Source organism: Pan troglodytes, chromosome 5 (assembly GCF_028858775.2).
Source record: "Pan troglodytes isolate AG18354 chromosome 5, NHGRI_mPanTro3-v2.0_pri, whole genome shotgun sequence".
Taxonomy (NCBI): domain Eukaryota; kingdom Metazoa; phylum Chordata; class Mammalia; order Primates; family Hominidae; genus Pan; species Pan troglodytes.
The window spans coordinates 59,737,460-59,765,431 of NC_072403.2; the positions used below are offsets into that span (position 1 = coordinate 59,737,460).

At 38.4% G+C, this 27,972-nt stretch overlaps 1 protein-coding gene across 1 annotated transcript in view; it reads left to right on the forward strand.

Annotated features, from left to right (window-relative positions):
* The window catches only part of LRRC1 (leucine rich repeat containing 1), a 130,310-nt gene that overhangs the window by 78,814 nt on the left and 23,524 nt on the right, over positions 1–27,972 (forward strand). The window contains exons 3-8 of the mRNA XM_001156152.6: positions 6,328–6,406; positions 10,220–10,309; positions 23,867–23,923; positions 24,208–24,271; positions 24,664–24,738; positions 27,123–27,267. Of these exons, the coding sequence (XP_001156152.1) occupies positions 6,328–6,406; positions 10,220–10,309; positions 23,867–23,923; positions 24,208–24,271; positions 24,664–24,738; positions 27,123–27,267 (510 nt within the window). The remainder of the gene's footprint in view (positions 1–6,327; positions 6,407–10,219; positions 10,310–23,866; positions 23,924–24,207; positions 24,272–24,663; positions 24,739–27,122; positions 27,268–27,972) is intronic.

The following is a 27,972-nucleotide window of genomic DNA, read 5'->3' on the forward strand; positions in this document are numbered from 1 at the left end:
CTATAGATTGCTTTGGGTAGTATAGACACTTTTAACAATTTTCTTTTCTCTCTCTCTTTTTTTTTTTTTTGGAGACAGAGTCTTGCTCTGTCATTCAGGCTGGAGTTCAGTGGTACATTCTTGGATCACTGCAACCTTGGCCTCCCACGTTCAAGCAATTCTCTTGCCCCGGCCTCCAGAGTAGGTAGGATTACAGGCATGCACCGCTGCACCTGGCTAATGTTTGTATTTTTAGTAGAGATGGAGTTTCACCATGTTGGCCAATCTGGTCTCGAAATCCTGACCTCAAGTGATCTGCCTGCTTCGACCTCCCAAAGTGCTGGGATTGCAAGTGTAAGCCACCATGCCTGGCCACAATGTTAATTCTTCTAACCCATAAGCACAGTATATCTTTCCATTTATTTGTATCCTCTTCAATTTTTTTCATCAGTGTTTTATAGTTTTCATTGTAGAGATTTTTTACCTATTTGGTTAAATTTATTCTTAGGCATTTTATTTTTTGTAGCTATTATAAATGGGATTGATTTTTAAAAATTTCTTTTTTAGGTAGTTCACCATTGGTGTATAGAAGTGCTACCGATTTTTCTTTTTTTTTCTTTTTTTTCTTTTTAATTGAGACGGAGTCTCACTCTGTTACCCAGGCTACAGTGCAATGGTGCGATCTGGGCTCGCTACAAGCTCCACCTCCTGGGTTCATGCCATTCTCCTGCCTCAGCCTCCCGAATAGCTGGGACCACAGGTATCCGCCACCACGCCTGGCTAATTTTTTTTTTTTTTGTATTTTTAGTGGAGACAGGGTTTCACTGCGCTAGCCAGGATGGTCTTGATCTCCTGACCCCATGATCCACCCGCCTCAGCCTCCCAAAGCGCTGGGACCACAGGCGCGAGCCACCATGCCCGGCCGGGAAATGCTACTGATTTTTCTATGTTGAATTTGTATCCTGTAAGTTTATTGAGTTTATTTACTAGTTCTCACGGGTTTTTTTATGGAGTCTTTAGGGTTTTCTATATGTAAAATTATGTCATCTGCAAACAAGGACAATTTAGCTTCTGCTTTTCCAGTTTGGATGCCCTTTATTCCTTTCTCTTGCCTAATCTCTCTGGGCAGGACTTTCAGTAATATGTTGAATAAAAGTGGTGAGAGTAGATATTCTTGTCTTGTCTAGATCTTACAAAAAAAGCTTTCAACTTTTCTTCATTCCATATGATGTTCATTGTGGGTTTGTCATAAGTGGCCTTTATTGTGCTGAGATAATGAGGCATCTCTTTTCTCAGCCTTATAGACTGCTCCTCAGAACCAGAAATGGTGACAAGAAGAGAGACTATCATGGAGTATTCAGGCTGACCAGCACTTTTCAGACCATGGCAAGCCAACGGCATGGCGCGGCCTTGCTTGCCTGAACAGTGATGCTCATCCTGTGATGAATTTGCTTGTTTATTCTTAAGCATGGCAATGCCATGACTTGAACATGGGAGGGCCAGCACTCAGTGAAATAGATCTGTAGTGGTGGGTGAGTCACTTCATCTCTCTGAGCCTTAGTGTCCATTTTGTATAATGAAAGTTAAAACATTTTGAGGAGATTAAATAAGATAATGTTTATAAAAGGGCTACAGCCGAATTTGTACTAAGGGTCCACAAATGTTCGTGAGTTTTAAAAATCTATTCCAGATTCAACTATAGATTTGACAGATATATATATATATATATATATATATATATATATATATGTTATTAGTGAAAAACAAACACTATGGTCCTACTTTCACAAATAAGCTATTATGCTATTACTTTCATAAATAAGCGATTATATTTATATAAACTAGGACCATAGTGTTTGTTTTTCACTACCTCATTTGACCATGCAAGGCAGAAAATAGTGTGAGGAAAATGTTAGCATAGATCCAAATGTTTTACACTTTTAAATTTGAACTAAAATCTTTCATGTAGCATCTGATTATTGTGAGGTTGTTGGAGCAAGACATCCATTTTTTCTTTAATTCTCCCTTTTCCCTACCACCCACAATTTAGAAATATTAAGTATGTTTTGGCTCAGATTGCATGAGTCAGACTGGTGGAAGAAACAGCAAGAACCAGGAGAAATCTTTCTATTTTAGCCATTCTCAATGTTAATCTGTCCAAAATAAATGAATTTTTGAAGTTAAATGCTGCAGACTAACCTTTTAAAGGCCTAAAAGCTATAATCTCAAGTTTTGTATCAAGAAAGGAATTTAAAATAGCAACTTTGGTCTTTTAAAAATCACAGTATTTAAAGGCCAGTAAATATGGGGGAAAATGTTCAGCTGCAATAGTCATAAAAAGAATACAAAATAAAATGTTGCCATACTATTTTAGCAATACAATTGGCATTTTTTAAAATGTAAAAGAAAGAAAAGAGGAGGAGAGATGTTGAATACGGCATCTTCTACAGGCTGATGAAAGTTAAAGTGGGCATAAGTTGCTGCTCGCAAAAGCAATTTAATAATATTTTTCAAGCTCTGTAGAGATGTTAATGCCTTTGACACAGTAATTCTACTTCTGGGAACATAGCCTAAGGAAATAATCAGGAATGCACATAAATATAACATCAGGAACTTTGAAACAACCTAAATGCCCAACAATGGAGGATTGATTAAATGAAATATGAAAATATATACAATGTGCTTTTCTGCCATTAAGAACAGCAAACTACTTGGAGAAATAATGATAGGAGAAAAAAGCTTGTAAAGTAATGTAAGGTGCAAAAACCAAATTATCATGAACTTAGTATTGTGAAATATAATCTATTTATACACATATTCTGTGTGTATATGTGTGTGCACACATGTGTGTGTGTGACAAGTAAAAAAAATCACAATAAAAGATTACCTCTAGGTGATGAGAGTGTTGGTGGTGTTTATTTTCTTCTTTGTATATTTTACAAATATTTATGTTTGTAATCAGAAAAAAAAAATCGTAATTTAAAAGTGCACTACTTTGGAATACCTGGTACTGATACCACCACATGAAAATATAAGGAAAAGAAAGTCTAAAGGTAATTACAACAGAATGCCATCAGTGCTTTTGATAGAGTGATGGGACTTGATGGTGGTAGTGGCGGGTTTTGTTATTTTATTATTTAAATGATTTGTTAAATAATTGTACATATGTATGGGTACATAGTGATGCTTTGATACATATAATGTACTGTGTAATTACAAGGTAATTAGCATACTCATCTAAAGCATTTATCATTTCTTTGTGTTAGGAACTTTTGATATCCTCCTTTCACCCATTTGAAACTATATATTATTGTTAACTGTAGTCATCTTACAGTGCTATACAACAGCAGTTCTCAATTTTTTTGGCACCATGGACTGGTTTTGTGGAAGACAGTTGTATTAGTCCATTTTCACACTGCTGATAAAGACATATCCGAGACTGGGCAATTTAAGACAGAAAGGGGTTTAATTTGACTCATAGTTCCATCTGACTAGGGAGGCCTCACAATCATGGTGGAAGACAAGGGGGAGCAAGTCACATCTTATGTGGATGGTGGCAGGCAAAGAGAGCTTGTGCAGGGAAACTCCCCCTTATAGTAACTATCAGATCTTGTGAGACTTACTTACTGTCATGAGAACAGCTCAGAAAGACCTGCCCCCATGATTCAGTTACCTCCTACCGGGTCCCTCCCACAACACATGGGAATTCAAGATGAGATTTGGATGGGGACACAGCCAAACCATATCATTCTGCCCCTGGCCCCTCCCAAATCTCATGTCCTCACATTTCAAAACCAATCATGCCTTCCCAACAGTCCCCCAAACTCTTAACTCATTTCAGCATTAACTCAAAAGTCCACAGTCCAAATCTCATCCAAGACAAGGCAAGTCCCTTCCATCTATGAGCCTGTAAAATCAAAAGCAAGTTAGTTACTTCCTAGATACAATGGCAGTACAGGCATTGAATAAATACAGCCATTCCAAATGGGAGACATTGGCCAAAACAAAGGAGCTGCAGGCCCCATACAAGTCTGAAATCCAGCAGGGCAGTCAAATCTTAAATCTCCAAAATGATCTCCTTTGACTCCATGTGTCACATCCAGGTCATGCTGATGTAAGAAGTATGTTCCCACGGTCTTGGACAGCTCTGCCCCTGTGGCTTTGCAGGGTATAACCCCTTACCTGGCTGCTTTCACGGGCTGGCCTTGACTGTCTGGTGGCTTTTCCAGGTGCACGGTGCTATCTGTTGGTGGATCTACCATTCTGGGGTCTGGAGAATGATGGCCCTCTTCTCGCAGTTCCACTAGGCACTGCCCCAGTAGGGATTCTATGTGGGTGCTCCAACCCCTCATTTCCTTTTTGTACTGCCCTAGCAGAGGTTTCTCACGAGGGCCTTGCCCCTGAAGCAAACTTTTGCCTGGGCATCCAGGCATTTCCATACATCTTCTGAAATCTAGCCAGAGGTTCCCAAACCTCAATTCTTGATTTCTGTGTACCCGCAGGCTCAACACTATGTGGAAGCTGCCAAGGTTTGGGGCTTCCACCCTCTGAAGCAACAGCCCAAGCTATACTTTGGCCCCTTTTAGTCAGAGCTGGAGTGGCTGGGATGCAGGGCACCAGGTCCCTAGACTGCACACAACATGGGGACCCTGGACCGGGCCCAGGAAACAATTTTCTCCTAGGCCTCTGGGCCTGTGATAGGAGGGGCTGCCATGAAGACCTTTGAACATGCCCTGGAGACATTTTTGTCATTGTCTCGGGGATTAACATTCAGCTTCTCGTTACTTATGCAAGTTTCTTCAGCCAGGTTGAATTTCTCCTCAGAAAATGTTTTTTTTTTTCTATCACGTTGTCAGCCTGTAAATTTCCCAAATTTTATGCTCTGCTTCCCTTATAAACTGAATGCCTTTAACAGCACCCAAGTCACCTCTTGAATGTTTTGCTGCTTAGAAATTTCTTTCACCAGATACCTAAATCATCTCTCTCAAGTTCAAAGTTCCACAAATCTCTAGGGCAGGGGCAAAATGCTGCCAGTCTCTTTGCTAAAACATAACAAGTCACCTTTGCTCCAGTTCCCAACAAGTTCCTCATCTCCCACCTCAGCCTGAACTTTATTATCCATATTGCTATCAGGCTTTTGGTCAAAGCCATTCAACAAATCTCTAGGAAGTTCCAAACTTTCCCACGTTTTCCTGTCTTCTGAGCCCTCCAGACTGCTCCAGCTTCTGCCTGTGAACCGGTTCCAAAGTTGCTTCCACATGTTTGGGTATCTTTTCAGCAGCACCCCACTCTACTGGTACCAGTTTACTCTGTTAGTCTGTTTTCATGCTGCTGATAAAGACATACAAAAGAAAGAGGTTTAATGGACTTACAGTTCCACGTGGCTAGGGAGGCCTCACAATCACGGTGGAAGGCAAGGAGGAGGGAGTCACATCTTATGTGGATGACGACAGGCAAAGAGAGCTTGTGCAGGAAAACTCCCCCTTATAATAACCATCAGATCTCGTGAAACTTACTATCATGAGAACAGCACAGGAAAGACCTGCCCCCATGATTCAATTACCTCCTACTGGGTCCCTCCCACAACACATGGGAATTCAAGATGAGATTTGGGTGGGGACACAACCAAATCATATGAGCAGTTTTTCCACAGACCAGTGTTGGGAATGGTTCTGGGACAAATCAAGCTCATTACATTTACTGTGCACTTTATTTCTATTATTATTACATTGTAATATATAATGAAATAATTATACAACTCACCATAAGGTAGATTCAATGGGAGCCCTGAGCTTGTTTTCCTGCAACTGGACAGTCCCATCTGGGGGTGATGGGAAACAGATCATCAGGCATTAGATTCTCATAAGGAGCACACAACCTAGATAGGGCTCATGCTCTTATGAGAATCTAATGTGGGCGCTGATCTGACAGTAGGTGGAGCTCAGGCAGTAATGCAAGTGATGGGGAGTGGCTGTAAATATGGATGAAGCTTCGCTCACCCGCCTGCCGCTCACCTCCTGCTGTGCATACCGGTTCCTCACAGGTACTGGTTCATAGCTCAGGGATTGGGGACCCCTGCCATAGAATACTAGAACTTACTTCTCCTATAGCTATAATTTTGTCAGAGATTTGATGTTTTTATTATTTTTCTTTAATGTGCTTCTGTTGAGAATATAACTTATATTAGGAAAGCAAATATAAATATATTAAAATACTTTATAAGTGTAGGTCATGTTTGAATGGAGGTAGGAATTTCCAGATATTCTCTTGTGAGTGTGATCCATCTTGAGAGTGATGAAAACTGTTAATAATGGTGGCAAATTATAGACATTTTCTCTACTCCTGCAGAGATTCCTGAAATTCCAGAAAGCATTTCATTCTGTAAAGCACTGCAGGTAGCTGACTTCAGCGGAAACCCACTGACTAGGTAAGCTTTCTGCTTACTTTTCTATCTATACTAGTAAGAGTATCTTTTTTGAGAGCCAAGCGGAGAACACAGTCAGGTTAACTATCTTGGAGGTACCTAGATGGATCACTGTCTTTATCAAGGATGGTTGACTTTCACAGATATTTCTTTATAAATAGCCCTGTACAATGAAAGGCGTACTATTCTATTGATAGAAACCTTAAAGTATGTTGTAGGGATAAGGTGCAGCACAGTGAAGTGTACAAAACAGGATGAGGAGTGCATTTCTGAATCAATGTGAAGAGTTGTAGTGCAACCTCCGCCTTCGGGGTTCAAGTGATTCTCCTGCCTCAGCCTCCTGAGTAGCTGGGACTACAGGCACCCGCCACCATGCCTGGCTAATTTTTGTATTTTTAGTAGAGACGGGGTTTCACCATATTGGCCAGGATGATCTCGATCTCCTGACCTCGTGATCCACCCACCTCAGCCTTCCAAAGTGCTGGGATTACAGGCCGGAGCCACCTCGCCCAGCCATACTATCTTTTTGTCTCAACTTTCCTCTAACTCTGCATTAAAAAACAAACAAACAAAAAAACCCCAAAAAACCCATATCAACATCACTATTTCCTTAGCAATAGCTGTGAGGATTTCTTTTTTTTTTTTTCCCTGCAAATAAAGCCACCATGTCAGTTTTACTACTTATTCCAGCTTTACCCTTCCTGGTATGACACAGTCTGTTGCCGAGGCATGGCTGAGTGGCATTGCTGTGAGCTGTTCCTTATGGCTCCTGGCTTAGTCGTGAGTCCACTCACCATGGGCTTCCAGGCATCTTGTTACTAGGATAACTGAATTGTGCCCACGTGCAATGCAGAGATAGCCCTTGGGCATCTGTTTTAGATGTCTCTTTGGGCCAGGTGGGTCCATTTATAAGATTTCTCAAGAATCTGAGAGGAACCTCAGAAGAAATGCACTCTTCCCTTCTTTTCTGTCTTTTTTCTTTTGATCTAGGAAAAGTAAGATTAAACTAAAATTTCTGAGTCATCTCACCCACTTCAAAATTGCTTGGGACTTCTTGGGTATGGAGTGCTGGAGAATGCACTATTTAGTTTTATTTTTCCAATACCTTCTTATTGCCAATAAATAAATGTTTTCTTTTTAAAACTATTTCTGCTTGTCCTTCTTTGAATTGTAGTGATTAAGTTACATATAACATTTGTTACTGAAAAATAGTAATCTAGTAAGCTATACCCTAATAGCTTTCTTACTTATCACTGTCCCTCCAACCTTATCCTCTTTCCCCACCATCTTCCATTCAACTGTCTCTTCTCTTAAAACCTTTCTGTAGCTCCCATCTCTATAAGATAAAGTCAGAGCTCCTCTATGTCCTATGTGAGCCTCTTCTTGCCCCTCCATCTGACTTTGATATGTCTCTCCATCTTCATTGACCTCAGTTACCTGTGCTGGACGTCAGTCTCTGCTGTAACATAAAGTGCTTCTAGTTAGCTCATTTCATGCCTCTGTCTTCTTGAGAGTTCCAACCTTTTCACCTTCCTTAAGTTGCAGTTTGAGCATCACACGTTTTCCGGAAGGCTTTCCCAATTACTACCCACAGGCCCCTCCTCTGGGCTCCCGTAATGCTCTCTGTGTACTTTTTTCATAACACTTGAAATTTACCCTTAAGTTATTTCTCTGACCAAGACTCCTTGACTAACCTAAGGAAGTTAATTGAATTCCTCTATTATTTATTATTGTGTCTTCAATGCTACTGTCATTCCTGGAATGGAGTAAGTGCTCAATAAATGTTTGTTGAACTGGACTAAACTTAAGGCAGCCTACAGGGTTTGGCAAGCTGGGAAATACTCGTTATGTTGCTGTTGGGGTTTTTTAAACCATTCAGTTGCGTATTCCTTTTTTCTATTTCTTTGATTTTCCTTTTCTAATGTCTGCTGACATTTGACTTTACTATTATTTCAGTGCTCTCTCAACTGGAACACACCTAGCTTGTGTGAGGCTTTACTGTTTTGTTTGTTTGTTTTAATTCTGGCTTTCTATTTGGCAGGTTTCTTAAAGCCATTTTAATTTGGCAGGTGTGCTGTTTTTTTAAGAATTAAGATGACATCTGTGAGTTGAAGAGACCTTAAAAATGATTTAGTTTGGCTTGCTTATTTTATGGCTAAAGAAACTGAGGCACATGTAGGCTAAATTACCTTTCAAGATCATACAGCTAATGAGTGGGAAGCTCGAACTGCAGTTTGTTTCTCCTAACCTTGGGTCTGTACTTCCTCATCACATCTAGTTTAGCCCTTAGGTTAACAGCCAGTAAAAAAGCACCTATTTAAATCAAAACTATATTATTCTTATGTTTAAGAACATCTTAGCTAGTTTTTAAATTATAAAATGATATATACTTTCTGGTTAAAAACTCAGGCAGAACAGATAAGTTGCATCTTTTGAATTATAAGTAAAAATCTTACCTCTGTTACCTGTTCCTCAGAACAAATTCCAGTGATTATAAATATTCCAGTTAATACCCTGATCTTGTGGGTCTGGATTTGGTTTTGAAGTTTGGAATTAACCTATATTAAATATCAAACATAATGTTATGTAGGCCTTTTTTAAAAGGAACCTAGAAAGATAAAAATGGAAGATTCTAATCTAGACACCATCACTAAAGCCAGAAATCTCTCCGTCACTGAAAAAAAGTGATGCTTAAATGTTCTGTTGTCTTTATTAGCAGATTTATGTTTAATAACCTTCAGCATTTTAGATGCAATGAGATCCTTTGCCTTTAGTTAGGTTTTCCTTCCCTCCCTAAATATGGAAACCATAGAAATACTGAAACTAAACTTTCTTTGTAAATTTTAAATAATGATTTTATTTTAAAGCCTTGTTATTCTGTAGACTTTAAGGGACATATAAAAAATATCCCTTTGTGTAGAACATAGTAAAACATAAAATTATTTCAAGTGGTTGGCAACTTAAATAGAACTAAAAGAAAAATGTTAAGAAAGTAGCAGTTGTCGCGGTGGTTCACACCTGTAATCCCAGCACTTTGGGAGGCCAAGGCGGGTGGATTACTAGGTCAGGAGTTTGAGACCAGCCTGACCAACATGGTGAAACCCCGTCTCTACTTAAAAATACAAAAATTATCTGGGCGTGGTGGCGCGTGCCTGTAATCCCAGCTACTCAGGAAGCTAAGGCAGGAGACTCTCTTGAACCCGGGAGGCGGAGGTTGCGGTGAGCCGAGATTGCGCCACTGCCCTCCAGCCTGGGTGACAGAGTGAGACTCCATCTCAAAAAGAAAGGAAAGTAGCAGTTGTCTGTCAGTGGATCAATAAGTATTCCATAGCTTTCCCCTGGGTATTACAAACTACAGGAAGAAAAATTATGCAGTAGCTGTCCTGTGTTTTATTATAATCTCATGGGCTGATGAAATTTTCTCTTTAGTTTCTGCTAATCAATAAAGTATTTTTACTCTTAGGCACTTTTAGCTGCAGCAATAATTCATCATTTTCTTTCATAGAGTATTCAGTAGTCTCAACATTTTTTTGCCTTTATTCTTAGAGCTTGCATATCTTTCTACTTTAATTATTTCTAGATCACCATAACAATGTGTTTATCATGCCCCTATACATCTATTATGTATACGAAGTCTTGTTTTTTCCTTACAAGCGTCTTATATATAGGAAGACAAGGCAAACATGCCATATATAATGTCATTTTTAGGAGGTTATTTCAGTTAGCACATAGAATAAATCATTATATTTATGCTTGGTATACACTATACATGAACTTTTTAAATTTACAGCGTTTTGTTTGTTTGTTTCATTTTAGGTTGCCAGAAAGCTTTCCTGAATTACAGAATTTAACATGTCTTTCTGTAAATGACATCTCACTGCAGTCTCTACCTGAAAATATTGGCAAGTAAGTTTTTTTGTGAAGTTTGGGTGGATCAGGGTGAAAGGGGGTTTATATCATCAGCTCTAGCCTCCTTCCCTTTTAAAGCTCCTATTTGTCTACTCAGAAAGCCATTTACTCATTCTTTAATGTGACCTTCAAGAAAGATTATAGCCAGCCTCCTATGTTTTTGCATCTAATTGTCCCTAAATTTTATTGGTTAAAAAGGGTGCTGCTACTTGTTACTAGTAAAAACCCTAAATTGTTTAGAAGTGCTCTTTAAACTGATGTATGGCAAAGTAGTTAATTTAAGCCAAGTACTATGTGTCATGTAGGTGGTCAGTAAATACTGGTAGAAACAACCACTCAGTAATTTTAAACCATGCTGGAGAGCCAACAAACAACTCCATTAAAAACGAAAAGTATGTGCCCCTAAAGAACAGCTATGTCTGACAGTATTTGTGAACTGTGGATCCAAGAATAGGGAATGAGAATGGTGTATTTGGAGAGTGAGAGTGGAGCTGGGAGAGGAAAGGAATGATATGGGCACATTCCATGTTGCCGGCTTAGAAGTTGTGGAGAACCTAGTCATGGCAAGAAATAGAATCCATTGAAGACAATGTATGCTGGTGAATAAATGTTCTGTTATACATTCCCACAGACGAACTAGTTGAATTATCTTTGCAGACTTTTTTCACTTTTTCAGGACATACAGTAGGTTAAATCAGGTTGATGCAGTAGCTCATGGTTAACCACTTAAAAATAAAAGTCTGACTTGTCTACCCTAACCTGGTAGACCAGTGTTCCCTAGCATCATAAATGATTTTCCTTGTTTGTACCTGTCCTGCGTAAGTTCTAAGACAGAACAGAAACTTGCTCTTTGAGAACCACAGTAAGCAGTTGAGCACAGTCTGACATGTCTGTTTTGCAAAAGTTCTCTTTCCAGAGGTTTATAAGAATATTTGCAGACAGCTTTTCCCTCTCCTTTCTATCCTCTTCAGGCAGAAGACAACTAGCTGACACCTGTTCAGCCAGCAAGTTGGTGTTTTTCTGAAATGTACACTGATGTTTTATCTTTATGCCATTAGACTTGCTAATTAAAAATTCTGCCCTTAAACTCTCAGGAGGAGAAGAAGACAGGAAGCCCTCAATACACTCTAGGTTTATGGTATCAGTTGCAGAGAAAACAGTGGTATTTTATTGTGAATTTCATGCATGTACAATTCACTTTTGCTGTATCAAGTGTCAGATATTTATAATGTAACAATTTTTGTGCTGGGCATGGTGGCTCACACCTGTAATGCCAGCCTTTTGGGAGGCTGAGGTGGGAGGATTCCTTGAGCCCAGGAGTTCAAGACCAGCCTGGGCAACATGACGATAACCCATCTCTACAAAAACAAAAAAAATCAGCTGGGCCTGGTGGCCCAAAGCTGTAGTCCCAGCTACTTGGAAGGTTGAAGAGGAAGGATCACTTGAGCCCAGAAGGTTGAGGCTGCAGTGAGCCGTGATTGTGCCACTGAATTCCAGCCTGGGTGACAGAGCAAGACCCCATCCCTGCTTTGCCCCCCCACACACAAAAAAATCTTAAATATAGTAGCTGTTTAAACACCCGAACTAACACTGTCCTCCTCTTGCTCCTCAGGATGTCTGGAGTTTAATTCCCTTGTTACCCTCCCTTCCATTCATTCTTAGTCTGCAGCTGCCTAGATGGTTCTCCTTTCTAGCCTCTGATTCCTACCCCTCTCCTTTTTTCCCATTTTGTGTCTTTTTAAAAAGTCTTAATGCTTTGAGATAAAATATGTTATTAAACCAGAGTGTCCCTCTCACCCTCTACTGTACTATTTTAATGGAAAGTATTATTTTAGAATACATTTTTTATAATGTTCATTATTATATATTTTCTGTTAATATCTGTACCTGCTTTTGTCAGTGTTCAAGATTTTTTTGTTTTGTTTTGTTTGTGGACTTAATCAGCTTCTGTTACTATTATAGCATTGTGGATACTGATTGTTTACTGAATAAAATGCCACTTTGATCTTGAAATTGACTGATTCTTATTAGGTCACTTTGTGAAATTAAATGAAAAAGAGAGAGTTTTCTATTCTTGGTTGTTAGTAATTTTGTTACCATAGCAAGAAACTGTGATTTCTTCCTCATGCATGCTCAAGTAATGGCCTGTTCTCACATACCAGAAAGAAACAATCAAAGAACAAATTCTTCCTTGGAGAAGATTGGGCATACCTGGTGTCCAAGACCTTGTGGAACATGCACTTGAAACAGTGAATTGTTGAGGAAATCTCATATATGCATAAGTGTACTACATTTAAAGCAAATTATTTGAAACTTGGAAGCTTTCCTTGTGGCAAAGCTTCATTCATTTCTGAAAGGATTCCCAAATAGTTTCTTTAGAGCATTTAGCACATTTAGTTAACCAATATTTAGTAACCAGTACCACTTCTTGGAGATGGAATTGTTTTGCATAGAAGACATACCTGTTTAATATTCCACAAAATTTGAAAGAACATGGAATGGCCATTTGATTGCTTGATTCTTACTGTTATCTTTGTGGAGTCTGATGTGGAATCTTTACATAAATTACCTCTGCTTATGTGGTCAGATGGGTAAACCACATTAGCATTGGCCTCTCAAGCTTCAGTGAAGATAGGACTTCATTTCTCCTCTTGGCACCTAGCACAGTAGTTGGCATTAAATGGGAAAGCTATGGATGTCTCAAGGACTTGGGCCTCCTCAGGATGGTCAGGGGTACTCAGACTAAGAGGGGAGGGTAAAAGTCTTTATATAGAGTGAGCAGACTTGCAATGCCTTGAACCTGGGGGCACCTGGACACATCTCTCCCATCATGTGTTTGGTTTGCCTATGGTCAGTTAATTTGAAGAAGTTTTTAGGAGTTGATGGCAGAGCTAGAACTGGACTACGGCTCTCCAGGTCCCAGTCCTGTGTTTTTTTACTACTCTACTCTGCCATTGCCATAGGACAGTTGGTTCCTGGGGCCCTTATGGGCTCAGTAACTTTCTTTTAATACTCCTGGAAATATCTAACAGTTCATTAAGTAGGTCCAAACATCTTAATAAGTGTTTATGTCCTAATAACCTAGTAGCTGTTTGAAAAAAATTATACATATAAGTGGAAAGAATGCATATTTTTATTTCATTCTTAAATATTCCCAATTATTTACAGTGGGTCCTCACATAACATTATCCATAGGTTCTTGAAAACTGCGACATCAAGTGAAACAAAGTATTATGAAGCCAAGTTTACCATAGGTTAATTGATATAAACAAGAGTTAAGTTACTGTGGCATATTTCTGATCAGAAAAACATTATCAAACTTCCAAGCAAAAACCCAAAACACTTCTAATATCAAACATTGACATAAATATGAGCTATACATAACATTTAAGAAAGGTTAATAAATACAGGTATAATTATTTACCTAATTTTTGGAGAACCAGTGAGGGATGGCAGTTATAATGGTGGTGGGTTAAATCAAGGAATAAATGTTTGCAAAGCAAAAATTTTAAGGAGCACTTCCTATGGTGCAGTTCAAAGACAATCATGAATAGGGTAGGCTCGCTGATTATTTTTGTACTGCATCATTTATTTTTGTGCGTTTGTATGATTTTCATACACTTTGTTAATTTTTATTTTACAGTAATTTGTATTCATTCATTCATTTTCCATCCCGCTTATTCCAGTTCAGGTGAATGTTAAAATTTTTTACCTGCCTTGTCTCTTTCCAAACTGGCTGGGGTGTTTCATTTAATGATTGAAATTTTACATCTTTCATCATGCCTTCCCCAGTGATTGACAGGTGAAATAGATCCCAGACTTGCAGGTCGTACTCCCCACACAATAAGCACTTTAGTCCTTTGTCTTTACACAGAAGTGTAGTTGTTCACTGTTTAATTTTATGTATATAACTGGTGTATGTACTGGGATCAGCTTGTACTCTGATACTACAGGAACCTTGGTTGTCCAGTTCTCTTTGTGTCTGTACCTACCCTGGCATTGTTCTCACATACCAAACAAATACACGTGACAAAGTACAGAGTATTGCCTCCTTTATTCCACTTGCTTCCAACATCACATCATAGGCAGTCAAGCTCAGGTTCTGGAAGATTTATGCTAGGACCACTTTAGCCTGTTCCTGCATTGTCACTTTTTTGGCCTGATGCGGTTGTACTCAATTTCTAGAAAAAGTTGTTTAAAAGAAGCAACTATTAAAAAAAAAACAGTTTCTGTTGCTCTAAAACCTTCCAAGAAAAAATAATTATTGTCTATTGATACTGCTTAATATCTCTGATGTAATATTAGGGAGACAATAAATTTATTTTTAAAGAAACAAATGCTTTACCAAAAGAACTGGTAAGCTTTTTCCTTTTTAATAACATTTCCAACATTTATTTTCCTGCCTTTGTTGCCAGTAAGCTTAAAGCTAATTCTGATAACCAGTGAGAGCAGCTGTGTTCTTTTCTGTGCGATGAAGGGAAAGATGATGCTGACAGTCTCGGTGGGGTAGGGACTCTTTGAGGTGCATACACTGTCTCATGACACCCTTCCTCCTGAGGCTAGCTTTACCCATCCTGAGCTTTATTAGCTTCCTCTGTGAAATGGAGATAAGTGATCTGCCCAGGTGTGCATTGCTGGTGGGTGGTAGAGCTGGCATTTGAACTTAGTTTCTTCCTTGAAGATACTGCATGTTCTTTACTGCATGCTTCTCATAATGAACACATTAGTGTCTCCCCTCTTTCATGGCCCTAATGTTGTTTCATGAACCTTTTTGCATATTTGCAATTTTTAAAGACTTATTTAAATCCCCTTTAGAAAAAAGTTGGGGTATAATTAAGTGAATGACTTTCTATGTCACTGCAGATGCCGGTTGGCATGGGAGAGCATGCAGTGGGGTCTTACTGAGTCGAGTTCCAAGTCTTGGGACAGGATTTCAGAAAACTATCTGAATTTAAAAAATTGATATTTAGATATGCCCTTAAAAACAGTGCCTAGTCAACAATGGCTTTTTACTTTACTATCACTAAAAACACTTAGAAGATTCCACTGGTAAGGCCAGGAAGGATAATTTTTGCTTTAAGGAGTTTTGAAATGTTGGTACAATGTGTGAATGAATTTGTCTTTCAAAAGAACATTTTAATACTGAAAATATTTTTCTTGGGATCAGTTATATCAGTTTCTACTCAAGCCACACACTTTGTGTTTTACTTTTTAAAAATGAGTTACTCTTCAGATGACATGATCTTATATAGAAAGAATCCTAAGGAATCTGCAAAAATTATTAGAGCTAATAAATTAATTCAGGAAGATGGCAGGATACAAGATTACAAAACAAAAATCAGTTATATTTTTATATATCAGCATTAAACAATTGTATTTACAAAACACAAAAAAGTATAAAATTCTTAGGATAAATTTAACAGAAGAAATGTAGGACATGTACATGCTAAGTATAAAACATTGAAAGATTTAAAGAAGACTAAGTGGTAAGATAATGTGTGTTCATGGGTTGATACTTAATATTGTTAAGATAGCAATACTTGACAAGTCGATCTACAGACTCATCTTAAGCCCCATCAGAATCCTTACATATGTCATTAATTGATTTTGACAAAGATATCAAAACAATTCAGTGGAGAAAGAATAGTCTTTTTAACAAATGCTGTTGGGAAAACTATGAACATACAAAAGAATGAAGTTATACTCCTACCTCATGCCAGACACAAAAACTAAATCAAAATCAGAGATCTGAATATAAGAGCTAAAACTGTAAAAGTCCTATAAGAAAACAGGGGTAAATCTTTGTTACATTGGATTAAGCAGTGGTTTCCTAGCTATGACACCAAAGTCTGTGTAACAAAAGAAAAAAATGATAAATTGGACTGCATCAAAATTTAAAACTTGTGTGCATCAAAGAATACTTTCAAGAAAGTGAAAAGACAACCCACAGAATGGGAAAAAATATTTGTAAATCATATATCTTATCAGAGTCTAGTTACCAGAATATATTTAGAACTTTTACAACTCTGTAATAAAAGAACCAACCCAATTAAAAATGGGCAAAGGATTCAAATAGGCATTTCTTCAGAGAAGATATGCAAATAACCAATAAGCATATGAAAAGATGTTTAACAGCATTAGTCATCAGGAAAATGCAAGTCAAAACCACAATGAGATGCTACTTTATACCCTCTAGGATGATTATAATTAAAAAGATAAATGCTAACAAGTGTTGTTCAGGATGTAGAGAAATTGAAACCCTCATATGTTGTTGGTGGGAGTGTAAAATGGTTTAGCCCCTTTGTAAAACAGTTTGGGGAGGTCCTCCTTAAAATTGAACATAGTTACCTTGTGACCCAGCAATTCCATTCCTAGCTATGTATACTCAAAAGAATCGAAAACCTAGGAGGGTTATTATTGGCATTATTTATAATAAAAAGGTAGAAACAACTGAAATTTTCATCAGTGGGTAAGTGGATAAACAAAATGTGGCATATGTATACAGTGAAATAGTATTCCTGGATGAACTTTGAAAACATGTTAAGTAAAAGAACCAGACACAAACAATCACATATTCTATGACTCACTTTTTACAAAATGCATGCTATAGTCAAATCCATAGAGACAGAAATTAAATTATTGGTTGTTGGGTGTTGTGGGGTGGAGGAATGACTTCTAATGAGTATGAATTTTCTTTTCGGTATGATGAAAATTTTCTAGATTAGATAGTGGTGACGTTTCTATACTTCCTGAATAAATATATTAAAGACCACCGAACTGTACACTTTCAAAGGTGAATTTCATAGTTTGTGAATTATATCTCAGTAAAAAGAATGGACCTTAGGCAAATTTGAAGCTGGGTACTGCTGAAGGATGATGTTATACCTGGGAAACCGACCCAGTTTATTCTTACAGGAAATACTCTGTAATGTAACCTTAAAAGTAGTGTGCTAAGATCATTTTGTTTAGTTACTTGCACCTGGTGATCAGGCAGGTACACATAGCCAGAGTCTCCAAAATGCTCAAGTGATGTAGAGTGAGAGTGGAGGTCAAGAGCACACAAAAACTCCAGCGGCAACTGATGGAAAATTCTGAGGTTCTGGGAAGCCTATGATTGTGTCTGGGAGCATGCTGCTTTGTCTTTACTTGATATGCCCTTCCATGAGATTCTGTATCCTTTACCGTTAAAGAAACCAATACCCTCAAATATGTTAGCCTAAATATCTCTACTCCCTGTTTAACTGAGTTGTCTTCTCCAAAAATAGCATTCTTAGAGGAGAAGGAATATATGTAATGAAATAGTCCAGTACCCGAAACAGTTATTCAGTCACTAAAAGGTCATTATCAATAAACATTTAATTACTACAAGTTGCTGATAGAAGTAGAATGAGTAGGCCCTAGGTTCTCTGGCAGATTGAACTAGAGCGCGTGGGTCTGATTTTATGTCTGCTGAGTCTGCTGCCCTTGGGAATGGTGACCTTAATTTTGAGTGAGCTTGAGCTAAGTGATCCATGTGGCCCCCAGTCACAAGGCCTAGTGCTAGGCAGCTTACCTATATTATAAGTGCATGCTGCCTAAAAGGAGTAAATCCTGTTTTTGAAAACTATTACCATATTTAATGTTCTTTTTTGAGTCCTGGGAATTACTATAAAATATTTATTATTTCAAAAACAAAAATAAAGATGTTTTAAAAAAAGTTTTCTAGAGCAAAGCCACCATAAGAAAATTTGTAACCAGAGGTTTTTGAATTCTAATTTGATGCTGAAAGAGTAGAAGTATTATGAATGTATAAGCAACTCCCCATTCCCCCATTAATAGTTTTTCCCAATCAAATAATGTTGCCATAAGTAGTTGTTGTTTTATATATTAATGGGTTTACAGTGAACTGCCACTTGTTTGTTTGGTCTACCTTAATGTGTTTTACTCTTTATTTTCTTAATGATTTTGGCCGCTAAAATGGAAAAAAATTAAGTGGGTTAAAAAGGGTTTTGAAAACATAGTGGAGAACAGATGTAAATTCCTTAAAGTAACCATTCATCCAGTCACTGAAATAGAATCCTAAAAATACAGTTGGCCTACATTCTGACTTACAAAAGAGTGCAACTTTTGTCCCTGCTATTATGAACAGTGTAAAACATTAAGAATTAGTGTGCTGAGAAGAAATACTTCATGTATTCTCTTCCTGCAGGAGCTTGTTAGGTGTGCTCTCCTGCCCCCCAACTTCCTTTGTTGGTAAAAATGGTAGGAATTGACAGGGAGGATAGAAAGTCATGTTTTTTTTTGGTAGGAGGAGGAAGAAGAGGTCATTCCAGCAGTATTGTGTAGAAATTAATTTGTCAGAAATTAAAATTGAAGGATGAAATGTTTGTTAATAGGGTTCTAGTTAAAAAAATAAAGGTATCCATAGACAGTAAGATACTGTGCAATTGTTGAAAAAATACTGGTATGTACAAATAAAAAATGAGACAAAAAAAAAATCTGGTAAGTGAGGAAAGCAAAGTGCCAGATATATATGTATAGAACGCTACCTTTCTTGTAAAAAAAAAAAAAAAAGAGGGAGAGAGACTATATACATTCACACCTAAAGAAAGCCCTGCATGAATCCATATGAAATTTTTAAGGTAATTTCCTGTGAAAACGGTTTGGTAGTGGGAAGCTGGATTGATGGGGGAAAAGAAGAAACTCTTTACTGAATATATTGTTGTAAATATATATAAATTGGCCGGGTGTGATGGCTCATGCCTGTAATCCTAGCACTTTGGGCAGGCCTAGGTAGGCAGATCACCTGGGGTCAGGAGTTCGAGACCAGCCAGGCCAACTATCTGGTCTGGTGAAACCCCATCTCTACTACAAATACAAAAATTAGCTGGGTGTGGTGGTGCATGCCTGTAGTCCCAGCTACTCGGAAGGCAGAGGCAGGAGAATCGCTTGAACCCAGGAGGCGGAGGTTGCAGTGAGCCAAGATCACACCACTGCACTCCAGGCTGGGTGACAGAGTAAGATTCTGTCTAAAAAAAAAAAAAAAAAAAAAAAAATATATATATATATATATATATATATATATATATATATATATACACACACACACACACACACATACACATAAAAATAAATATGTATATACATAAATATATTATTACCTATTTGCAAAATTGACTTACCAACTCGAGTGAGAGGCAGCACAACATAGTGGTTAAGAATGCAGATTCCCTGGTGAATCCTGGCTTTTCTACTTGGCAATTTTGTGAGACCTTGTTCAAGCTTCCTCTCTGTGCCTTAGTTTTCTCATCCGATAAGTTAATTCTCATAAAGAAGTTATAACGAAGTCTGTCATAGAGTAAGTTGCCAGTATTATTAGTAGTAGTAGTAGAACTATTAAAGTGTTTAATTTTTAAAATCGCATTTGTAAAAGTTTTAGAAATGCCTGATTCTTTCTTGTATCTCTGTAATACCATGTTTAACTGAAATAGTAGATAAAGGCCTGTGGAGGTTGGGTCTCCCTCTGTCTCTCTTGACCTTCTGATTAAGAGCTTGGGCTCTTCAGCACACAGGATTAGGTTTGGATCCCACTCCCGAAGCTGCTCAGGAGCATGTTCCTTATTGGGGTGCTGTAAGAGATGTGAAGATATTTGAATTCAATGGGTTGCTTTGATGGGACAGGGACTTGACTGAAGATACTGTATTCTGAAAGACCACAAAAGGAGATTATTCATTCATTCACTTTTGTGTTAATGTCTCTGTTCCAATTCTGCATTTAGGCTGATTCTGTTTTATGTCAGCTCTGTTACTACAACAATTTGGAGAGAACCATGTTCTGGAGTGGGCTGGTTGGGTTCTACATTTTGGTGAAGGACTGTCCAAGGCAAGCTACTGATGTGAACCAAACCCATAGTTTCATTCTAGAATCACTTAGTGATACTTGGAACTGAGAATGACTTGTCCAGATTATGCTGTGAGGTTTGGGCTCATACAGGAGGTAGGAGTCTATAGTCAGAGGCTTTGTTTGCTTTCTGTTTCTTCCAGTCCAGTTACAGACAATGTTTGATGAGTTAAAAATTGGCCAATGCCAGATGTAGGGCTTGTCCTTCAAGGAGTTTTTTAGTAGTGGAGATGACATCCGTGATTAGCAGCATCTTGTAGCAATCTTTCTGAAGACCCTGACTCAAGGCACACACATTTGTAAGGTACCCAGCTGCACTTAGGGACAAAGGGTGTCTTGAGGAAATAAGGCAAGAAACTGGCTCTGTTAACTTGAAGGGAAAATGTATTATGCTCTAATTGCCATAATAGATATGATTATATTTATTTTAGGGAAAATCGAGATTCAGCAGTAAACACCTCAGGCAAGCAAGCCTAGCTAATTAGTGAGGGACAAGCAGGATTCAAGCCTGGGCCCCAGGCCTCTCAGATTCCATGTGCTCTTTTTAGAGTGGCTTTCATCAGTGGCTCTATTGAGTCTGATTATAATATCCAAGTTTCTTTATTTTAAATAGTTTAAAATAATTGGGGAAGTATTACCTCAGAATATAAGGATATTCTTTTATATACAGGTTGAGCACTCCAAATCCAGAAATCTGAAACGCCCCCAAATCTGAAACTTTATGAGTGCCGACCATTTGCTCAAAGAAAATGCTCATTGGAGCATTTTGGATTTCAGATTAAGTATATTGCAGATACTCCAAAATCCAAAATTTGAAACACTAACAGTTCCAAGCATTTCAGATAAGGGATACTTAGCCTGTACTTTGTTAATTTTTACTTTTGAAATATTATAAAAATATGATATTTTTTGTTGTTGATGTATCACCCATACATCCACATTTTCTTTACTTCCCCCAAACAGTAGAAACTTACGAGGTTTTGTAGCCAGAACTTTTTTATTTAGCAGGATGTTATATCTGGGTGTTAGCATGATGGGGGTGGGAACTAGGGCATTTCAGCAGTATTTTTGCTCAAGTGTTGTTTGCTTATAGTAACTGTAGCCTATGCCATTTGCTCTGAAGACAAAATTTAAAGATAATTTTAAAATATGTATCACATTCTTAAAATAAAATCAAACAGCAAAAATTCCAGTGTCTCTTCGTATGTTTAGGAAGGTAAGACTTATGTATATACCTAAAACTGAGAGGTGTTTTTAAAATTTAAATGAGAGAGTTCTGAAGAACAGAGACACCTGGAGATGCCTCAGTCAGTGAGGGTGAGGGCAGGAGCTTTGGCATTTGGCCAGGGTCGAATTGTGGTTTTACCTATTTCTATCAAGTGGGCCTCACACAAAACCTCATGGTCCTAATCATGTCATGGTAGCATCATCAACTTGCTGGGTCATTACTAACCAGATGAGATGGCTCACAGAAGGCACCCTGCACAGCTCCTTCTGCCTTAGCAGGCGGGTTTCTCCCCCTTGGCTCTGGTCTATGTTTCAGGCAGGAGATGCTGAGAGCATGGCTGTGGAAACTTGGCATAACACTCAGCATGAGGCTGTGTGAAACTGCTTTGCAAGATGCTTTCAGTGATGCCCAGTGAGTCAAGTTTTTGATGCAGAGAAGGACATTTTCCTTCTTTCATTAGTGGGTGTCCTTGGTTTGTTAAAATAAGTGTGAAAGTAATGGATACCGAAGAGATAAAATGACAATCCTAACATTCATTTTAAAAATTTAAATGTGAAAATAGCTGAGGGATTACTGTCTTCTTAATAAAACTGGTTAGGCATTACATGGAAATTTAAAACTGAAAACAAAGCCCTTTGTTTTTAAATTTTTACTTTTGAAGTAAAATTATGATTTACAGATTATTTACAGATTGCTTTTGGAAGGAGATACTGGGTGGTGTACATCTCATCCTCCTCCCCTTCCCTTTGTTGTTTCTTCTACGTAAACACTTGGTCAAGAGAAAGTAGAACTAGAGAACTGCAACTCCGCACCAAGTTACATTTGATTTGAAGAACGTTGGTGTTAATTTCATGGTGACATATTAGCGGGGAGTTTTTTTTTCTTTTTTCTTTTTTTGAGATGGAGTCTCGCTCTGTCGCCCAGGCGTGATCTCAGCTCACTGCAAGCTCCGCCTTCCGGGTTCATGCCATTCTCCTGCCTCACCCTCCCGAGTAGCTGGGACTACAGGTGCCCGCCACCACGCCCGGCTAATTTTTTGTATTTTTAGTAGAGATGGGGTTTCACCGTGTTAGCCAGGATGGTCTCGATCTCCTGACCTTGTGGATCCGCCCACCTCGGCCTCCCAAAGTGCTGGGATTACAGGGGTGAGCCACCGCGCCCGGCCGGGAGTTTGTCTTTTTAAAAAGAAATTGAAAGTTTTGTTCTTGCTTTAAGTATGAAAATTATTTGGTTTTGTAAAATTGGAGAAGGAGGTGCAGGATTTTTACATTTCATAGTACAGTTAAAATATATTTTCTGGCCAACAGGTTTTAAGCATGTATACACACTGTTCATTTAAATTTACATTTCTGGATGTTATAAAACCAGCCTTGTTAGTACACGTGATTCTGGCTTTTTTGTTGGAAGGAGGGAGAATGGAGGATTAAGGCAGATTAGAGTGTTGGGATAATGTCTGACTTTTTGTGTTCTGTGTGCTCAGAAATGAAATTCCTCCAAATCTGGATGTTACTATGGTGATATTAGCAAAATGTGACTTTTTGGTTGGTATAGTTTAGTACAGTGCTTGTAGGGGCAATAGACTGTGTCACTTGTTTTCTGAATCAATATGTTTTGCCAGTGCTGACATAACTTCATGAGGGTTTCTGGTGATGCAGAATTGCCACTGCCTGTCAAGATTTGCCCCATCTGTCAAACATCTGTCACATTCCACTGTGCTCCTAATAGACTGGATTACACCCAAGAGGCTGGAGAATCTGATGAAGAGAACCTCATTCTAGGGTTTAATCCAGAATAAAAGCAACATTATTATAGCTACCATTTATTAAATCAGTCTGTGTTCCAGGCACTGTGCAAGATACATTATGACATTATCCTGAATGCATTTAAATGAAAGTTACTTCCTTAGCGCAGCTGCCACTTGCTCCATGAATTTATGATCTTAAGTAGATCAACTTGGACTCTCTGGACTGAGATGTCCCCTACTTTAAAACAGGGATGATCTCTCACTGATACTGGGAAGAAGAGCTCTGAGCTCTGCAAGACTAAAGGTGCTACTGTTTTATGGTAACTGCATTTTTGGCATTTGAAAGTCTAGATGCACACATTCAGCTTCTGTCTCAGTCCTGAGAGTGGTTGTGTTTTATTGGCTGATGAGTTATTTCCACATATCACATGTACAAGGTATTTGAATGAAGGTGCTTTGTAGTCATAACACACTACTCTTTTATTAATTATTAATATCTTAAGATTACAATTTGAGAAGTAGAGATGGTATTGTTTTTAATGGGTGTGGGGGGGTGGTGATGATAGGTATTTTTACCCTGGTGAGTGACCTACTAGGTTTTATTAAGTGTTGCAACTTGTCCAGTGTGTGTATGGGGGAAGGGAGGTAGGAAGAATCTCAGGAATTTCTCTTATACTCTTTTTTCCTTCTGTTCATTTCTAGTCTTTATAACCTGGCTTCACTGGAACTGAGAGAGAATCTTCTTACATATCTTCCTGAGTGAGTCTTTGGGGAAAATAAGAGGAGATTTTGTGCAGAATGAATTTAAGTATTTAAAAAAACAGGACTACAGTATTATGTGAAAACATTTGTGTGTTTTGGGAAGTTTTGGGAAGTTTGGGGAATGCCAGCCAGCCTTTTCTTAACAGTCCTTCCTGTGCAATATTTTCTACCATAAAAATGAAAATGGACCTTATTTTTGAAGCTAGTCCAAGTGAGGGATACTATATTGCTCAGCATTTCTAAGTATTCTCTAAGTGCTCTTTATTTATTTTTTAAAATAGCTCTCTTACCCAGCTGCGGAGACTAGAAGAACTTGATTTAGGAAACAATGAAATATATAATTTGGTAAGTCCGTATTAGAGATTTGAATTTAACTTTGTTTTTAGTTATGATCACACAGTATTTGGGGGAGTTTTATAGGGATCTTTATGAAGCCAGTATTTCCACAGATGTAACTTGGGGATACTAGAGAACCAGCTTCATTTCACACAAGTTAGGAATTATGATTCATGGGTGGGGGAGGTCAGGACTAGAGATGCTGGACATAGGTGGAAACAACTGGCATTCTTGGGGAAAGTTTGGGCACTTTGAGGAAAGGGGCTGGATGTTAAGAGAAGTACCAGTGAACATCTGCTAAGGTACCCAGTTGTTAACAGATGAATTCAGTTTCTTTCTTTCTTCAGGGAAGACTGAAAATTGAATCTTTGTTACCATAACTTTTTTTTCTTTTGTTTTAGCCAGAATCAATCGGAGCCCTCTTACATCTAAAAGATCTCTGGTTGGATGGAAATCAACTGTCAGAATTACCTCAGGTAAGTGGTAATTTCACAGTGTCTCCCCAAAACATAAAACAGCAACAATAAGCTTTGTATATTTCCTGCTGCCACATAAGGTTTGCTATAAAAGGATCTTGGAAACCAAAAACGTTGATTGAAAAGGCACATTTGGAAAAACATATTGAGCATGCATCATTCTCCATTGCCATATAAAAACTGAAAACCTCAACCCACCATTTGTAAATATAGTAAATATTTCCTTTAGTTTGTAAAATCTGTATTTTATTGTGTCCTTGCTACCCATATAGCTTACTTCAAGCCCAGCAGATTAGTAAATTGCCAGGACCCATGATTCTGATGGTATACCTTTCTGCCACTCCATGATGTGCCAAGTGCTTTGGGATAATTTGACCATGTTTTGCCCCGTAATAATTCATGTAAAAGCAATGTTAAATGCTTTTATTTCAGATATTTTCCAAATGTTGCTTATGGTTTAGCTGGCATGTCATAGTGTTCAGGCCTTTCCTACTGTTCTCAAGTGGAAGAACCATGTCCCAAATGAAGTGGAGTCTTGTATAGACATCTGAGCACATAGTCATCTTGTGGAGTCTTAGCAGACAGGCCTACATTCTAAGACAGAAACTGAGAAGTCTAAAACAAAACCAACAGGCATTTTCCTCTTGTATTTTTTTCTCCAACTATTACTGAATTTTATTCTTTGATGTCTCTCACAGCCAGTTTTTCATGTGACCAGTTGTAAAGGGCTCTGTACTTTCAGTGGGGAATGCCATATCAATGCAGGGAACCCTAGTACTAGAAGAAAGCACTTTAGTAAATTTTTAGTTGTTATAGCACTGAAGTTTCCATGATGTCATCTAATGACTAATGGAACTAAGGAACTAATTTAAGTCTGTTAATGAGATCTTGGCTACAATTGGGAAAAGGAGACAGATTAGCAACTCTTGTGGGTAGAGTTCGATTCGTACTTAGATTTCTCTAGGAAATATGTGGGAAGTCCTGGTTGAAAGGATGCTAGTTACTTTAGAAGTCAAAGGATGGGAGAAAACTGTCATGACATTATCAGGAAAGTAATAAAATATCTGTGGGACATAAAGGGGAAAGGAAAGAGTTGTGTATGTTCAGATGTGTGTAAATGACTGTGCAAAGTGTGATATTCTAAATACAAAGAAATTAAAATTCCAATGTGATTGTGCTGTAAATGATTATTTAAAAATCTCATTTGCTCCTATAGTATAAATTTGTGTTAAATCAGCATAAACACACCAAAAAGTCTCAAATAATTAGAATGATTTTTCTTATCTTCAATGATGATGGAAAGAGAAAGATACAAAGGCATTGTTAAAAGGAATTAATGAAAAGTAAAACAACTTCAGGGATCTGGCCTGAAATTAGTATAAATCTAGTCTGGTTTCCTTTAGACAGGAAATACAGGGACAGGATCATAAGGCAATATCAGGTGGATGATAAGCTGGAAAGAATAGATCAGACCAAATTAAATATAGATGGAGGAATTTGTACTCATGTAGACATCAGGGAACCACGAGATGTTTTTTGAAAAGAAGGTGGTCCAATTATAGGACGAGAACTGGCTGTGTTTCAGGAAGGAAATGAGGAAGCACAGTTTATGGAATGGTCTCAGGAAAGGGGAAGTTAAGACTAGAGCCCAAGAGGCAGAGCTGACAGTCAAGGTAAAGGAGTAATGAGGTTAAGATTTAATATTGGAAAGTGGAATGGAAAAGTGGAGTCAGTGATAAGAGAGAAAGCTTGCACTTTGGGAATAGAAGAAAAGGTAGGTCTTGAATAGAATGTTAGACTCATGGAGGTACTTTACCTTATCCTGGTAGACTGTTTTCACTAAAGGCAGTATGCTGCTTTTAATGTTAAAGATACAGGTAGATATGTATGTTCCAGTTTTGCTGGGGAGCAATTGCATTGATGTTTGTGCTAACGAGTGCTACCTGTCATGGAAGGAAAATACAAAGTAGGTAGGTTCTTACCAGAGGAAATCCCAGGGTCACCCTGCAGTGTGAGCTGCTTACTAGAGATCAGTTCCGAACTTGAAAAGCTAAATTCTAGCCTCCTTTTTCTTTTCTAATTGTGTGACCCTGCAGTCGTTTTTTCTCCTGTATCTTCACCTGTTAAGTGGGAATGATTCCTTGCCTGCCTGAAAGGTGGAGGGCTTTGCGTCCCTCCCAGCTCTGGGTCTGTGATTCATACAACTTCCCACTTTCATTGGAAGGTGATCTAGGAATTTGCCCCTGCCTTCACATTTGGATTCATGCTAAAGATAACATCCTTAGGACCGCCCTGGGATTTAATTGTGAAAAATCACTGGAACAAATGCCTCTGCACTGTGGCAGGTTTAAGTGTGCGTTTATTTTTCCATGTCATTGTTATAGGAAATAGGAAATCTGAAGAACCTGCTGTGCTTAGATGTCTCTGAAAACAGGTTGGAAAGACTTCCTGAAGAAATCAGTGGCCTGACTTCATTAACGGATTTAGTCATTTCCCAGAACTTATTAGAAACGATTCCAGATGGCATTGGTAAGCATTGGAAATCACTAACTGCTAAACATACTGCCTGCTGTCGTCTTGAGGGTTTGGAGCACACTTTGATCCTTTGGTCACCACTTTCAGTTGCTGAGGATGTGGCTCCTTAAAGTCTCCTTACTGTTTTTTTTTTTTTTTTTTTTTTCTGAGATGGAGTCTCGCTCTGTCGCCCAGGCTGGAGTGCAGTGGTGCAATCTCAGCTCACTGCCAGCTCCGCCTCCTGGGTTCACACCATTCTCCTGCCTCAGCCTCCCGAATAGCTGGGACCACAGGCGCCCGCCACCACGCCCGGGTAATTTTTTGTATTTTTAGTAGAGACGGGGTTTCACCCTGTTAGCCAGGATGGTCTCGATCTCCTGACCTCATGATCCGCCCGCCTCGGCCTCCCAAAGTGCTGGGATTACAGATGTGAGCCACCATGCCCGGCCTTGCTGTTTGTTTTTAAAGAAGGAAAGTAAAGAGTATTTATTACAGCAGAAGTTTCTCTATATGCAGATGTTTCTGTCATCCTGGCTTGGTATCTATTACTGCCGTCGTTACTTTTAAGCATCGATTCATCTCTACTTCATCTGTATCTTCTCTCAATGATTTCATGAGGGATTGCCCCAAATAATAAAATGTATTTAAGGCATATGAGCAGTCACTAAGAAATTTCTAATTTGGCATCCTAATAGTTTATGAGAAAATAACTGACTTATT